We start from the raw sequence: 17,375 nt of genomic DNA on the forward strand, positions 1-17,375 counted from the left end.
GCTAATTTATCAAGTATATTCAAGATTTGAGCTGCGATGTTTGCTACATCATGTCAGTTTTCAATCAGTTTCTATATAACTCAAAAAAAAGGAACATTTACTGAGGAAATAAAAACTAGGTCAAACATTGAGTCCAAGATAACAAGGTGTAGAGCTGGATGAACACGGCAGGCCAAGCAACATCAGAGGAGCAGGAAGGCTGATGTTTCGGGCCTAAACCCTTGTTTAGAAATGCTCCAGCATCTGCAGTTCCTACTATCTCTCAGAAATTGAGTCTACCTGGTTGACACTATCATTTAGAGGCACCAATCTAACATATATATTTTTTGCTTCATATTTGATCCAGCAAGACAAACAACTCACTTGATCTTTGGATATCTTCAATTAGACTAATCAGTGTGAAAAACAATTTTGCTTAATTCTCTTTTGCTCTCCAAGAAGTCAGAGCTTATTTTTTCACACTCACCAATTTAAATGGTTACAAAGCAGAGATTGACCCCCTCTCTCTGAAAACTAAAACCAAAATACCCAAAGGAGAACCTTACCCTATAATCTGTAAAAGGAGTGTGAAAAGTGGTGTAACCTGCCTTTCAGCAACTTCTAGTGGCTAAATAAAACAAACTCCTCACACCCACTTTACAATCAACAAGTCACAATTTATTTGTCTAAGTCTAACAGTGAACAAATTAACTAAACTATTAACCAACCAAACAAACCCCTTCTAACTACCAACTATTCCCAAGTAAATAAGATTCTAATGCTATGCTGTCCCAATAAATACAAGTCCATTTATATTAAATAAAATGAAAAATAGAATCTGGTCTCTCAAAAGTACAGCCAAATTATGTGGCTCCTGGGATGCTCTGTGTCTTCTCTGTCGAATGTTCTGTCAGGAATACTTTCTCTGAATTCGTCTGTCAGGAATGCTTTCTCTGTGAATTTATCTGTCAGGTTTCTTAGCTAGGAGTGCAATGGTATTATTATGAATTGATGGTGCTTACTTTATGAGCTGAGAGCTGTTATCTCTAACAGATGGCAGCTCACTCTCCTGTCTTTGCCCAATTGTCCCATCTTTTATACCATTGATGACATATCAATTTATTACAATAGGATTGGTCCTTTTTTATCAAAACCACCACATTTAAATTTGGTTGGTTTTTGGTATCTAAGTGCCTGGTTCACATTGCTTGGTTAAATTCAAAACTTGTTGTCTTGATATCAAATAAAACTGCTGCTTGGCCTGCTAACTGCACGGCCCTTTGATGCAAATGTTTCAATTCGGGTACTCTCTGTGCATCTGCAAACCCACAAGCTGCTACACACAGACATCCTTTTTGAATCTCTAAGCGTAGGAAAAAGCACATCATCTTTTAAACTGACCATGCACAGCTTTCCCTCCTAACATTTACAAACACCAATATTTTACAAACATCAAATTCTAACTTCCTGCCTCCCAATCCACTTTACCCAACTTCACAACAAGTGACTTTTAAAATAAAAACAAAGATGTCATCTTTTTAAAGAGTTTTCACACCTGCCTGACAACAACTACATATGTCCACATTAATGAAGAAAGGATCTGATCCAAAAAGAGCTGAAATGAGCCAGTCTAAGTAGAAAAGGCTGCACAGACAGGCAAGAAAGTGTTTCATTAAGCAGATTTGTATTGAGTTTTAATAGGGCTGAGAAATTTCAATTTGTGACTCAGGTTTTAAATTGTGAATCTGAACTGTCAGTTCACAAGCAGTCCTTTCACAGTTTATTTGAACTGAATTTAGAAAACTGTTAAGCCTTGCCTATGATATATAAACATTACGCAATGACTGAAGCAACACTTTAACATAATTGTTTAACAATTTAAACCAAGATGTAAGTTTTTTTTTTAAAAAATCCTTCTGAATCCTTCAAATATCAGTACTGGAAATACTGCATGAGCTAATCTGACAGAAAAAGCACAATCAAATACAGGAGTCAAATATGCCTTTATCTGATACAATGATTTCTTTTGGAGAGAGGAGAGACATCCCTAATGGCTCAGTGAATGAAGCACAATTCCATGGAGATCAAGGATCAGAGCCAATGCGTGCAGCATACCAAGTCAGGTTATTATGTATTGTTGACATCTCTGTTCTTGGCTGAGCAAAGTGAAATTAATTGGTATTATTTTCTGATCATAGCACTTAACTCTATCTTAATTACAATAGCATCAGACTTTCTGCTTTTTGGTTTTCCTCCATCTAGAAATATAATTTCCAAGTCAACGCATCAAAATTTAAAAATAATTGGCTTTTTCCTGTCTCAAGGCCATGAAACAAAGATGACTAATTTAATTTCTTTTTTAATTCACTTGTGGGACATAGGCATTGCTAGTTGCCTAGCATTTATTGCCCATTCTCAGTTGTCCCTGACATGGTGGTGATGAGCTGATTTCTTGAACCATTGCAGTCCATGTGCTGTAGGCAGACCCACAAGGACATTGGGGAGGGAATTTCAGGGTATGGAACTATGCCAAAGAAACAAAATTAATTTTAAATGGAATTGAGTGAGTGTCTTGCCTGGATTCAAACCAAAGTCTTTCAAATCCAACTGTAATACTCATATGCTAATTAATATTTCTCTTCCTTGCATGATGAATGGCTAGTTATTCATTGTGAACACTCACTACAGAAAATTCTTTTCAACTTTAGAAACAACCATAGGAGAAAACTCTATAATCTGAACAGGATTTGAAATACCTGTCGTTCCACTTGTAAAGCATACAATGCACATATCTTCAGGTTTTGGTGGCTATAAAACAATAAGTTAAGTCTCATTTTAAACACATATTAGACATAAATATACAACTTACTGTCTAGTAAGCATGAAGAGAGCAAATAGACGCAGAATGTGAGCTTGAGAATTTGGTGGGCCAGGGAGGAGGTGAGGAGGCGGTGGGAGTGTGGGGGTGTGTGGCCGGGTTCTGTTCTGACATTTTGCATAAAAATAAGGGGTCAAGACAGGGATTTGGAGACCAGCAGAAAGATCCGCAGGTTTGAAGCCTAACAGCGTTAAAGAGGTGGCAAGATAATAAATAAGTTTTGGATTTTAAGCTTCTTTTTAACACAGTATATAACAGGTACAATAGCTTTAATTGGTAAGGAAGGGAGATATATACATTGCATTAAATTTAAAACTTAACAATTTAAGCTCTGTTATTTAGTCACAGATACTTGGGTTTTATATGTAATCTCAATTAATTAAACTAATCATAAGAAAGATGGATGTGAAGGCGATGTGCTGGACCTGTAGCAGGTGGGAGTTAATGGATGCCAAAGTTGTGCACAACAGCCACATCTGTGGTAAACATCTTAGGTTGAGGAAATTCCATTCTGAGTTGATGAGCTAAAGGCTGAGCTTTACACATTGTGATACATGAAGGAGGGGAAAGGCACCTGCACGCTTTCATTCCTGAAAGCAGTCACACTCTTTAGATTAGGATCTTTTGATTGGCTCATGTTCAGGGATAAGAAAGTGTGTTAATGAATGAGACAGATAAGGGTGCCCCAAGAAAGTGGGATCAAAGGAGCCCAGTCCTTGGAATTACCCAACAAATTCAATATTATGGAAGCTTATATGGATGAGAATGGAAGTTGTAAAGGCAATGAGTGAACTGATAATGGGATGATGGCACAAGAAGTCATTTAATTGGGTGAGTATATCGGAAAGTAGTAGTTGGGGATAGTTTATGGCAGTTTCATATTTAATACCTTTTGCGGACTTTTGTGTATACCCGGACTTTTTTAGAAATAACACCTCACGTAAAGAACATTGGAACATAACTAGGCGTTTCTTTAAAGTCACATGTCTTATCATAATTGGCTGCTTTTTATCGAGCCACACCTGGGGTTATGACTGTCAAATTGCTGCATCCACTTTGGCAATTGTTTGAATTTTTCACTTAGTGACCAGCCTGGAAAAAGTCAAGACCTTCCTAACTCAACTCTCCCCGCATCTAGAAAACTTCTGTTTGTGGGTCCAGTTGGTACCTGAAACCCTCCTGGTCTAATCTGAATCCTGATTGTCCTAATGAAGAGCACCTGGAAAAGTCCTTGATATGATGTAACCTGAACAAGCTGCTTTGGTAAAAATCCCAGGCACCTCTATATAAAAGTCAGGAAATCCTGTCATTCTGAACATTCCACACCTTGCCCTTTTGGCCCTCAAAAGGAAAGGTTTATTGGTCAAAAGTTTATATTTTGTTTCTAAGTGAACCAGTTTTATCCTTGTTCCCTGGTATGAATGGATGGGTGTATTTGTAGCTTATATTTCCAAATGACAAACTGTGCATGTTAACCAATTCTGTAGTTTACTGAAATAGGTTTTCTTTTATAATAAATCAGTAATTTTGTGTTTATTAAATAAATCTTGTGGATGGATCTTTTTATCCAAATATAGAGAAGGCATATGATTAGCCACTTGGGAAACTGGATAAAACAATCGATTTATTTTTATGACCCATGGAGTAGTGGAAGTAGAGAAAGAGAGTGTACTCGTCCAACCTCAGTCATAAACATTGTCACGATAGACACACTTGTCTGCAGCCGGAGATCACATGTCCAGATGGCTGTGTAGACTGCCAGTGATCAGAACACTGATCTGCAACAAAACTTACAGTGGGAAAGGATACCAACAATGTAGATGTGAAGAAATATCATCTGCTTGGTGATTACGAACAACTAGGATCTAAATTTCAAGAAAACAGAAACCAACCATACAAATCTCTGAATTACCACAAACATATTGGTGCACGTTACATAAAATTGGATAAGCTCAAAGACTAAAGTGGGAGAAATAAGTTTCAATTCATGCCTCGGTACTAAGGCAACTCTACCACTGGGATGGCCTTCTCTTGAACATTGTTGACATGAATGCTCTGGTAAATCATGTAATTAGGGTGCCAGTTAGGGGATAACATAGAGCAGATGTGGAAAATCAAAGTGGAAGAACAAGGTTATGGAGCGGGATAGCAATTGAGTAATGATAACCAGAGTGTAGGAGGAAGGGACAGAGAGTATGAATTTAAGAGTGCACCAGCAGATAAGGCTAGAGATTGCAAAAGGAAATAAAGAGTTAAAGGCTCTGAATTTGAAAATAACTAATACAGCCATTACAGAGATATGGTTACAAGATGACTAAAACTGGGACCTGAATATTGAAGTGAATCTGACATTTCAAAATGATTGAAAGCTAGGAAAATGTGTTGGGGTAGCTGTGTGAGTAAAGGTTATCATTACTACATTCTTGAGAGATTACCTCAGCTGAAGAGGACAAAATGTCGAATTAATTTGAATAAACAAGAAAAAGATAACGGTTCATTTATGATAACAGGTAATTTGTTTACAAGCTCCCTAATGGTCATTAAACTACACATGAGAGCGTACAGGAATAAATAAATGGGATATGGAAGAAAGTTTCATAATAATCATAGATGACATTAATCTACATGTTGATTGGATGAATCAGATTGACAAAGGTAGCCTGCAAAAAAGAATCCATTGAATGGAAATCAAGACAATTTCTGAGAACTTTACATGCTAGAGCTGTTGTGAACAAAGAGACAGAATTAATCAATGATTTCATGACAAAGAGGCTTCTAGGCGACAGCAATACCATTTGATTAAATGTTTAAGTTCCCTTTGAAGGGAAGAAGTGTAGGTCCCAGGGTGTCCTTTTAAAAAAAACTGAATGAAGGTAATAATTAAAAGTATGAAGGCAAAGCTAATGAATGTAAAATTAAAACCTAAATGTTTAAATGGCAGGACAGTAGAGATAAAGGGGAAGATATTAAACGAAATATTTAACAATTCAGCAAAGGTTTATCCCAGACAGGGAGAAACACTTTTGAAGAAGGATACATCATTTGTGGCTAATTAAGGATAATATCAAATTTAAGTAAAAAACACAGTACAGATATACAAAAATTAATGATTTATCAGATTTTAAAGACCAGCAAACAATTACTAAAACAAAGATGAAGAAAGTGAAGCACGAAAGAAAACTTGCAATTATAAAAACAACATGCTTTCCAAATATTTTATAAAGTAGCTAACCCTAATGCGGGTCCTCGAGTGTATAAGACTTGGGAATTGTTAGTGTAAAACAAGGAAATGGCAGAGGCATCAAATGAGTATTTTGTGTCTCTCTTCACTGTTGAGACTTAGAAATTTTCCAAAGATAATTGAAAGCTAAGAGGTGAACAAAATGGAAGAACTTAAAATAATCAACATCAGCAGCAAAAAGATGTTGGGAAGGTTATTTGACAATACCCCAGGACCACATCGCCTGTATCCTAGGGCCTTAAAAGCATTGATAGAATTGGGGATGGATGGATGGAGCCAGGTTTTCCAAAATTCTTTAGGTTTTGCAAGGATTCTAATGGATTGGACAACAGCTAATTGACAGCTTCATTCAAGAAAGAAGGGAGACTTACAATAGTAATTTAGGATAAATCTGAAAAACCTAATTTAGTAAAATCTAGTTTGAGGAAGTACGAAGTATGATGGATAAGGAGAAAGCTGCAGGTGTAGTGTACTTAGATTTCTAAAAAGTATTTGATAAAGTAAGGCTTTTAGGCTGGATGCACAGATTGTCAAAGCAGAGGTGCAATGACAAGAGTATAAAACTGAGTAACTCTAAAGTTGTAGCTCTACCTGTAGTTTTGGCCTCCTCAAGAATATTAGAATTTTGTTTTATTGTTAAGTACAGGCGTGCAGGAGTACAGCGAAAAGTACACAAGGTTGCCATTCATGGCATCATCTTAGGCAGTAGGGTGGTTATAATAGCTTCACTAGGACACTGCCTAACGTGAAGCAATGTAAATGTTGCAAAATTGAGGCTATTTTTATGAGAGAAGATTACTAGGTAATGTGATAGGTTGTGAATGGATGCAGCAGGATAGACAAAAACAGGTTGCGTCTTGAGTTTGACTGGTACAAAATAAGGCAACTTTAAGCCTTACCAGGATAATATACTGTGCAAAATTTCTGATTGGGAATTAGGCAGAAATTTGAAGAAAAGCGGGGAAAAATAATGTCTATCATGAGTTCTGTCCATGAAAGTAATATCCAACACAAACTGGCATCAAACAACTCCTGTGTAACTGCACTTCCTAGTGTTGAGTTTGGTTTGTTTACCTCTTAATACAAGTTAAGCTGGTTCATGTCACACTGACAAGTCAGGCAAACATTATTTTATCTAATAGTCAACCCTTCAAATGATAGTAAATCAAAAGAAGGGACTAAAATAGATTAATGATTCAGCAACTTAACCACCATTGTCTATTACATTCGTTCAATATACTTACAACTGGCTTTTTTAAGTTCTCTCTTCCAAGATCCTATGAAGAAAAAACATTTGTACTTAATATTTGTGATCAGAGATCATGAGAACTGCAGATGCTAGAGAATTTAAGATAACAAGGTGTGAAGCTGGATGAACACAGCAGGCCAAGCAGCATTTCAGGAGCACAAAAGCTGACGTTTCAGGCCTAGACACTTCAACAGAGAGGCTCTGATGAAGGGTCTAGGCCCGAAATGTCAGCTTTTGTGCTCCTGAGATGCTCCTTGGCCTGCTGTGTTCATCCAGCTTCACACTGTGTACTTAATATTTGTGGTGTTCCTGAGCTACTGCTGAGGAAGTCAAAGCATTGAACTATATACTCACAAATAAGAGTGCAATAAGGATAATAGTATATTTTTTTTAGGGGATCAAATGTAGTAGAGAATTGATTAGTGTTACAAGTCAGTGGTGTGCTGCATGCTATAGTGATGATTCTAGATAATTATTTCAAATAAAGTGGACATTTCAAAATTTAAATAAAACCATTCAGTGTAAAGTTGGTCTCACTAATATAAAAGGAGATTGCAATTTGGGCAACAAATATATGTACAAGTAAAATGTCACATCCCCTGGAAGGCATGTTTAGGGCCTTGGACAATGGGGAGGGTGGGGGTGTTACATTTTGTGTTACATCTTCCATGATGGTATAGGAAGGTGCCAAAGGGAATGGGGGCGTTCAGAAAGTACACATGTCATGGGCATGGGTCAAATGACCTCCTTCTGTGCTTTAAACATCTATTGTGAGGAAAATTCTTGTTGAAACTAGTAAATTTCTGACAGGGCTGAGCAGATTGGATGCAAGGATGATATTTCCTTGGGGTGGACGGTGGGGTTGGGGAGCAATGGTCAAGTTAAGGAAACAGGCTGGACTATTTAGGACTGGAATGAGGAGAACATTCTTCACTCAGAGGTGGTAACCCTAAGGAACTCCCTACCACATAAGGCAGTGGAGGCCAAGGCAGTGAATTTATTTAAGAAAGAGAAAGTTATATTTTCGACATAACAGAATCAATAGGTATGGAATGAGAGTAGGAGAACCACGTTCAGAGAGAAGATCAGCCACAATCATATTGAATGGTGGAGTGGGCTCAATGGAATGAATGGCCTACTCTTGCTTTTATTTTCTAAGTTTCTATAATATTAAAGTTATCATTAGAATATTACATGAATCAACTCTCCCATAATCTCAAAAATAATAATATCTTAATGCCCAGAAAAGTAAAGACAGTATTTCTGGGAGTTGGGTCATCACTCGCACTGAATTGGTGAAAGAGTCAGAATTTTGTAAATGTTAATAGTGCCCAAGACCAAACTTGCTGACATCTGTCTAATGGCCAAAAAGGCCACTTTCTACAATCTCTATTTTCTATCCTACAAATACAGAACAGTATCAAGTTATGGAGGAAACATACTCTGAAATAATCACACTTTCAGATGAGGGGAAGAGAAAAAAAATTATGAGAAAGTAGGACAAAATCAAAGAGAAGAAATTTATTTTATTGAGATTGAAGCAAAGAGTCACATTTGTAATTCTGAAGAAAATTCATGAGTCACTTGTACCATTTAGTAGCTAATCAAGGCTTCACCTGACATGCAGCTTATTTAGTATAAAAGCTATAAACTTAAGAGTTAAAGCTTTACGTGCAGATTTTTGGTATGATATTTTTGGTATATTTATGTATGGAATCAGAAGAAGCTACAAATTTAACTGCAGCTTCCCCTAGTAATGCAGCACATCAAGACAAATATCTGTACTTGTAACTACATTACCAAGCCCAAATGCAATAATTTAGCACAATATGATCCTATATTAAACAAGTCTTAATCATATTGCCTGATTAAGAAGGTCACTTTTGCTGGTAAGAATATGAAGGTTAAACTTATAGTTTATGAAGTATCAAAATTACACAAGGACAGACTTGAAGAAATCTTCAAAATATTTGTAAGTTTAGATTTTTGACATTTTTACGGTCGGATTTTTACATCAATGTATGTTTTACATTTATGGGAACTGGTCAATCAATTGGATTCAATTGATCCAATTAGGATAGTGGAACAATGTGCACAAGGATGGGGAAGTACAGTCTTATGTTCATATATACAGTTCCAGGATTTTTAAATATTTTACTTAGCTATAGTGGTGATGAACTTTCATTTCTGGTTTGATTGACAAAACATCAATTCCACCCAGCTTGAAGCATGGGCCAATTGTGAAAGGTAAATGTTGGAAGGGATCTTTTCTGTCAATTCTATTATTTAATTAATTATGTTTTAGCTTCATAGTTATATGTGGAATAACAATTATTCTGCCCTGCCATCTTACCTCAACTTCTTTCAGTGAAAGAACTTCAACACCACATTTTGTCCCACGTTCTTTTAAAGCATCGTCAAATGGATCCATTAGAATAACAGTTCTTAAGACTGGAGTCTGGTTTTTTTCATAATTTTCCAGCAAAGTTTCAGCTTTGTTTGGCTTGTCACATATCACAGTGGAAATTTCAGCTGCAAAAAGAGTGTTAAATTTAGTGAACTTGTTCCCTCGTAACATGTCTGGCTTATAAAACAGTTACCAATGCTTACCCCCCACTTTTATAGGACTACACAACTTAAACTTAAACAGGATTTAATTACACACAGGAAATGGAAATTGTAATAGTATTAAATCATTAAGTAACGTTATTTATTATAATTGTCCTTCCGTAAATAACACCATCATTGACCATAAACCAATTAGGGACAGGAGTCATTCAGCCCTTCAAACCTGTTCTACCATTCATTTGGATCATGGCGGATCCAACATTCCCCACATTCAATTTCCTGTTTCTTCCCCCATAACCCTTTATTTCTCCACTGATCAAAACTCTATCCATCTCAGCCTTAAATTTACACAAGGGCTCTGCCCCCATAGCAAGGAGCTCCACAGACTCTCAATCTTCAGAAAAAAAATTCCTCATTTCAGTCTTAAATTGACTCACATTAATTCTGAGACTATGCCCTCTGCTCCTAGACTCTCCTATGTGGCGAAACATCCCCTCAGCATTTATCCTGTGTCAAGCACCTTAAGAATTCCATTAGCTTCAATGAAATCACTGCTCATTCTTCTAAACTTCAGTGAGTAGATTCCCAACCTCTTTAACCTTTTCTCATAAAACGGTCCCTCCCCAAAGAGGATCATTCAAGCCAAACTTTTCTGAACTAATTGCAATAAAAATATATCATTGAGATGGTTAGCCAATCAATAGCAATGCCAAAATTTTAATGAACTCTTGTGATAAAGGAGCAAGTCTTTTCCAATCTTTCTACCAATATTTAAGCAAACTGAAGACATAATTTGTACCTTTCAAATCCTTAGATCATTTTATCAAAATGGCAAAAGATTCCTTCCAAGAAACTGCAAATGTTCTTGATCTGAATTTTAGTGTAGTCCATAGTTTAACATGGATGTCAGATTTTTGCAGAGTCAGTAAGACTAAATGGACATTGAAGAATAGCAGCAAGACTCAGCTGTGGAAGTTCTGTTCCATTGCCAACAAATCTAATTTATACCAGTCTGGAAAATGGATTTGTGTATAATTCACACAGGAAGGAAGTATAAATTTCAAACTCCTATTCTGAGTTAAGGGCCTTAAACCACAATGTGGAAGTCACAAATCAATGGAGAAATATAAAATGAATAACAGATGAAGGTCCACTTAAATGTTAATACCTGATTTTTTTAAGAAGAAATTGCTCTTTAAATACTGAAAGCAAAATATGTTCAAAATGATAGAATTAAAATAACTCTGTTGGAGTGCTTTATTGATGGGTTATTGGGTTATGGTTAAAAAATGTAGCATCTGTTCAAGCAATTTCAAGAGTTCTTTGTTGATGTTTCAAATGTAAGTGTATCATCATGAATATTTTATTTGACTTTCAAAAGCTACATTTATCTCAGTTGAATTAATTCTAAGTTTGCAATTGCGCAGTTTAAAAAAGGCTATTAACAGTTTATCTGTAATTGATACGGGGTCTACATAGGATTTTGTTCATTTCTATAAAGATTTTCCACTGGACTGGAAAAGATTGTGAGTCTTTTTTCCACTGTAAGTTATCTGCAACTGAGAGCTATATTAGACAGTCAGAAATATTTTTTCTGTCCAGACATCTATTGAAGTTAGCTTATGGTGGATAATGAACGTGTGGCAATAGAGACACCATGGGGGTGATGCTCATTCTAAGCTGTGTGATTGTGCACATTCACAGCCACTCCAAGAGTCCAGGCATAGTGAACACATGCCAACATCATTTCCAAATTTGACTTCTGGTTCCAGACCTCAGAGGTCTGTGTGGAAAATAAATTCTGCAAAGGTATGTGGTGAAACATGAGGTAACATTGAGCTGGCATGGGCTTATGAAGAAGGATGATCTTGTTTGTAGGATATGAAGGGCATTGAAGGAATGGGTAGAGGTTGAAGGGGTGTGAAGGTAATAATGATAGGGCTTAACAGCTTGTTAAACAACTGGGACCAAGTCCCAGAGAATTGATTCAGGGCCTCTAACCAGAATGCCTTGGCACTCACAAACTCCTGTAGCCACATACTGTCTGCTTAATGATCAATGAGCCCAGCTTAATCCTGCCCTTTGTGAATGATAATTCTTTATTTCAGTCTTAAATTGACTCACCTTAATTCTGAGACTATGTCCTCTGCTCCTAGACTCTCCTATGTGGAGAAACATCCCCTCAGCATTTATCCTCATTGTGAAATTTGTCAATTTCACAAACTGAAGGAATATACTATGTGCAGATTTATGCCACACTGGAGGTAAGAAAAGCTATTGCAAGTAAGAAAAGTAAACTATAGATTAACTAAGTCTCCTCTTCCTTCAATTCACAGATAGAAGTACGTTATCTGTTGCCCATTGTTTGTCAAGTTTGCAAAGTCTTTCTTCCTCTTGGTCCATGAAGTATTCATACAGGTCCCATTGCTGCTTTGATACAATTTAGCTATTACAGGTAACTGAATCTGGTTATATTTTGTGATTATAGGTAACTAAATCTGATTATATTTTGTCTGTAGTTATTTTAGCCATAGCAATTAGAGTAGATTTTTAACTCTCATTTACCCACACTCCATTATAAGAATAACATTTCCTCCCAGACATAAATACTAGGACAAAAATAAACATACGACCCATGTACAAGATGGCTGGCCCTACAGTTTGGGGATAAAAACAAATGTCCATTTTCGTGCAATGCAGTTATTTCACAAACTGCTACTGAGGATGCAGGAGCAGGTGACTGCACCTTTGGAGTGAGCTACAGAACAACGCAGTACAATAATTTATATACAAAGCCAATCTCTGCTTTCAATGTAGGTAAATCCTAGACAATGATATCCAGAGTTACATTTCACAAGTATAAATATTTTCTTCACTGAGACACACCTTTATTAATGATGTATACAATAGCTTCAGGTCCTAAAGTATCATATAAAGGTACCACAGCCATAGAGTAGGTGTAGCAAGCCAGTTCAGAAATGATCCACTGTTAAAAGACAAGCTCTGGAATTAGTATCTCAATTAAACACAGTGTAAGTTTTAAATAAAAACAGTTTACAAACCTAATAATATCCATTTGCAAGCTATCATTCCACAATAGATGCATCAGGACATTGCATTAGGCACCTGTTCAATGACAAATCATCTCAGCAAAAGCTTTTTCTGCCATTGAGGCATGGAATATGAAAGAACATTAAAGCTAAAGCATAGTTTAAATCCAAATTTAACCAAAAGCCAGTATATTCAGGTCAGAACAATTACTGAAGCTAGGTGAATGTCAACATTACCTGATGTTTACCGAACAGACATGATAAAATTACTTTAATCGAGCTCTCAGCCCTCATTACCTAAGCAACTGAATATGGAAATAGTTCTAATATTAAAAAGATCAAATAATCTTTTAACATCAGATAAGTCAGAAATCATTATAATATAATGTAATTACTGGGCTTATCTCAGTTTAAGTAGATAATCTTTGAACAGTGGACAGTTTGATCCCAAAACATAAGTTAATTACCTAGCTGTTTCTTTCCTCTCCTTGTTGGATAAATAAGTATGGGTATGTAATGATCAGCAAGACTTTTGCATTATGTATATAATCTTCTACAATGGTGTCATCTGCTAGCCATTTACATTGAAGAAAAAATTTCAATTATTTTTATAAATTCAAAGCTGGCAGGGACATTCCATCACTAATATAAGAGATAACAAAGTGTGAAGCTGGATGAACACAGCAGGCCAAGCAGCATCTTAGTAGCACAAAAGCTGACTTTTCGGGTGATGGGTCTAGGCCCGAAATGTCAGCTTTTGTGCTCCTGAGATGCTGCTTGGCCTGCTGTGTTCATCCAGCTCCACAAGTTGTTATCTTGGATTCTCCAGCATCTGCAGTTCCCATTGTCTCTGACACAAGGTTCATCACTAGTTGCCTAAATTCAGCAAGCCAGTATGTACTGCAAAAAATGTTACACTCTGTCAAAATGAAGTACTTTGCCTACTATTATTGGTGGCCAAATCTACCACTGGCCTCCACAATGCTTGAGACACCAAAAAAAGGAGTATGGATAGCAATTGTACAATTACACTATTTCTTGGATCACAAAGTTTATCAAACCATGAGAGTCATGGATGGGATGAATAGTCAAAGTCTTTTTCCCAGCACTGGGGAGTCTAAAACTAGATGGCATAGGCTTAAGGTGGAATAGTAAAGATTTAAAAGAGACCACTATTTTACATAGAGGATTGTGTGTGTATGGAATGAGATGCCATAGGAAGTGGTGGAGGCTGGTACAATTACATTTAAAAGGCATCTGGATAGGTACGTGAATAGGAAGGGTTTAGAGGGAAATGGCGAATGGGGCTTGATTAATTTAGAATATCTGGTCAGCATGGACAGTTTGGGCCAAAGGGTTTGTTTCCATGCTGAATATCTGTATGATGCTGTGACTCTAAGTGGTGGATGTAGGCACAATGTGTAAAAGGTACTTAGACAAGTACATGGACAGGAAAAGCTTGGAAGGATTTGGGCCAAGAGCAGGCAGACGGGACTAACTTAGGTGGGGATTATGTTCAGCTTGGATTGGTTGGACTGAAGGTCCATTCCATATGACTCCATGACACAGATTAGAACTTCCTCTCTGATGAAGGGTCTAGGCCCGAAATGTCAGCTTTTGTGCTCCTTAGATGCTGCTTGGCCTGCTGTGTTCATCCAGCTTCACACTTTATTACATTGACCTGGTGGTCAGTCTGTTTCACAGGCATCACCATCAGCTCTTCAGAAATCTAGTGCAATGCTGTTGATTAACTGAACCGAGTTGAATGACAAAATGAGAGCTCAAGCCCCTGGGTTTATGAATTTCAATAAATACCAAGAAAATAATTTGCATTGATTAATGTTAGGAGTACATTACCTCAGGCCGATTTTGAGCAAATACACCAATGTACTGATCTGGTGATGGATTGCATCCTCGATATAAAAGGCCCGATCCGAGGTACTCCGCTCTATCAGATACCTGTAAATAGGTGAGACAGTTTTAAAATTGAGATTGTTTTGTTATAGATCACCACATTTTAACCCAAACTATCTGGTAGATTTCATACAGCTTTTTCCACTTGACAAAAAATGCAAAAGGCAATTGCCATACAACTCACCATTTGATGTCCTACTGATGATTTTTCTTCCCCGATTACATCAGGGGCAATCTCCAGGAATTTTTAGATAGGATACTGGATGCAAGTATATTTTGACTAGTCTGTTTCCTTTCTACATCTGACTGAGAAAGCTCACAAAGACAAACAGTCCCTTCTTTCTGCTGGATATGTAGAACAACTCTTGTTTGTGATACCCACTCATTTTTAGGGAAGCTTGTACCATGATCTTGAAAGTGACTCCCTCTGCACTCTTTCTCATGGAAACATTAAATTCATGGAGACAAATTTTGCTTATTCAAGTTGATTCAGCAGCCCTTTAAAAATCAGAGCCAGGTTCCAGTTTCAGTATTCTTGATGCCATTCCTGGGTTTTCTTATCTACAGCAGAACCTTTAAAGGGTGAGGGCTGGCTCAGGCTGTGAGGCTACACCACATGCCTGATCTGGATAGCTCTATTACAGAGATAAGTATGATCTATGCATCCACACATTATAGGGTGGTGGTCTAGCTTTTTAAAGCAATGTGATTCATGACACATTAGAGGAGTTGTGAAACTGCCTGCATGATGGACCATATGGAAAGGTAAGTTTGAAAGGTCCTCCTCATGCCTCCCTCATTCTAAGGTATGGCCCTCAGACTCCCGTGTGCCGTGCACTAGAATGTGTCACTCCACATTGTGCCCAGTGGGATTCTCATGTTCCCCATGTTAATGTGTGGAAATATCACAGCTCACAGTTTACTGCGTAGAAACAATGAACCCTATGGTCACCATTGTCAATGTAAAACACAAGCTCAAAAAGTGTTCATTTATACCCTTCCACTAAAACTATGTTTTAAAAAGCCTTGATCACAGTAACCCGATAAGAGGATCAATAATCCACACAATTGAGCACAAAATTTTTTTTCCTAAATAGCTCTTGAGTGTTTCTCAAAGGCTACTTTTTGATTTTCAAGACAATCTTTTGGTTTTCTGGGGCTTTTTTTTATTACCATTAACCTATTCATTGGGCGACACAGTTATGTGGAAACATTACCTTTTGTACTTGTATTGACAGTATTTTAGAAGGATTCATCAATAATTGTCAAGGCCTTTCTCAAACTTAAGCCATAATAGCCAAGGGAAACATTAATTCCTCTGTCAGTAGCCTCCGGCTGCATTCAAACTCTTTCCAAGGGTCAACTGGTCTGACTTCAGTTGGCACTCGCTCCTTGCCCATAACAATTAAGGTTCTACCCCAGAAGCCGGTACTTCTGAAATAGGTACATAAAAAAAGAGGAACTCCCCTAACTTCCACTATTCACTTTCTGATTGAAAATCAGTCCATTAACTTTGTATCCAGGTAGAAATGGTCATTTTTGAAGAAGAGTCCCGATCAGAAATGTCAATTCTCCTGCTCCTCTGATGCCTGGCCTACTGTGTTCTTCCAGTCCACACTGTATTATCTCTGACTCCAGCATTGGCAGTTCTCACTAGGTCTAAGAAATGATAACTAGCTTTTCTTGAATCCCAGCTCTTTTTGATCTTAGAAGTAAGTGGTCAGTTTAAAGCACAACTGTTTGCAATAATGATACCTAGAACACCTCTGTGAGACTTTGGAAGACTCAGAATGCTGCCATTGTCTTCAAGTCTAAGTATCTCTTCTCAGTAAAGCAGTTTAAGCTATCTTTTAGCAGCTAATAATGAAACTATGCTGGTATACTCTCAGGCAGGCTGCAGAGCATGTCTTATGGCTCCGTTCATTTGCCCTAAACTTAAAAATACCATTCCAAAACGTAATATTAAATGCTGCTTAAAAAAAGAAAAATCAAAGGTTGTCATCTTTCATTCATTAGGGCTATAATGCAAGAAACAGCCTTAGGAAGGAAAGAAAAGAAAGAAACAGCCTTGATAAAAGGGAATCAATTTATCCAGTTGAGAAGCAGGTACTGATTGGCTGAACCATCATTGGCACAAAGATACAACAAGATAGTTAACTGCCAGTCTTAGTTTTCAGACCTGGCAAGTAGACCCTGATTTGTCAGGATATTGCCATGGGAATACAACAGATTGGCAGTCTCCATGACCCCTTTTCTTCAATGACAAAGTGCAATGTGTGAATGAATCCCTTTTGCTTACATAAGACATGGTTCTGTCTACTAATATATGTAGTTTCCAGCATGTGCAAATACATTACATTCTGAACTCAGCTATTAATTTTAAATTAGTTTCTGGTGTAATTGTTAGCAAAGTCCAGACAATTTTGACTATTTGTATAGTGCAACATGTTGATGATGCTGTACCAGCCTATGTTTGCAAGACTTGGAACAATATGC

General features: G+C 37.1%; 1 protein-coding gene across 2 annotated transcripts in view; it reads right to left on the bottom strand.

The window, feature by feature from the left end:
- acsl5 (acyl-CoA synthetase long chain family member 5) overlaps positions 1-17,375 on the bottom strand; it is a 49,689-nt gene that overhangs the window by 16,972 nt on the left and 15,342 nt on the right. For both annotated transcript variants that reach the window (XM_048551108.1, XM_048551107.1), the window contains 5 exons: positions 14,823-14,924; positions 12,802-12,901; positions 9,701-9,879; positions 7,343-7,375; positions 2,736-2,787 (listed from right to left, as the gene is read on the bottom strand). In XM_048551108.1, the coding sequence (XP_048407065.1) occupies positions 2,736-2,787; positions 7,343-7,375; positions 9,701-9,879; positions 12,802-12,901; positions 14,823-14,924 (466 nt within the window). The remainder of the gene's footprint in view (positions 1-2,735; positions 2,788-7,342; positions 7,376-9,700; positions 9,880-12,801; positions 12,902-14,822; positions 14,925-17,375) is intronic.

Source organism: Stegostoma tigrinum, chromosome 20 (assembly GCF_030684315.1).
Source record: "Stegostoma tigrinum isolate sSteTig4 chromosome 20, sSteTig4.hap1, whole genome shotgun sequence".
In the NCBI taxonomy this organism is placed as follows: domain Eukaryota; kingdom Metazoa; phylum Chordata; class Chondrichthyes; order Orectolobiformes; family Stegostomatidae; genus Stegostoma; species Stegostoma tigrinum.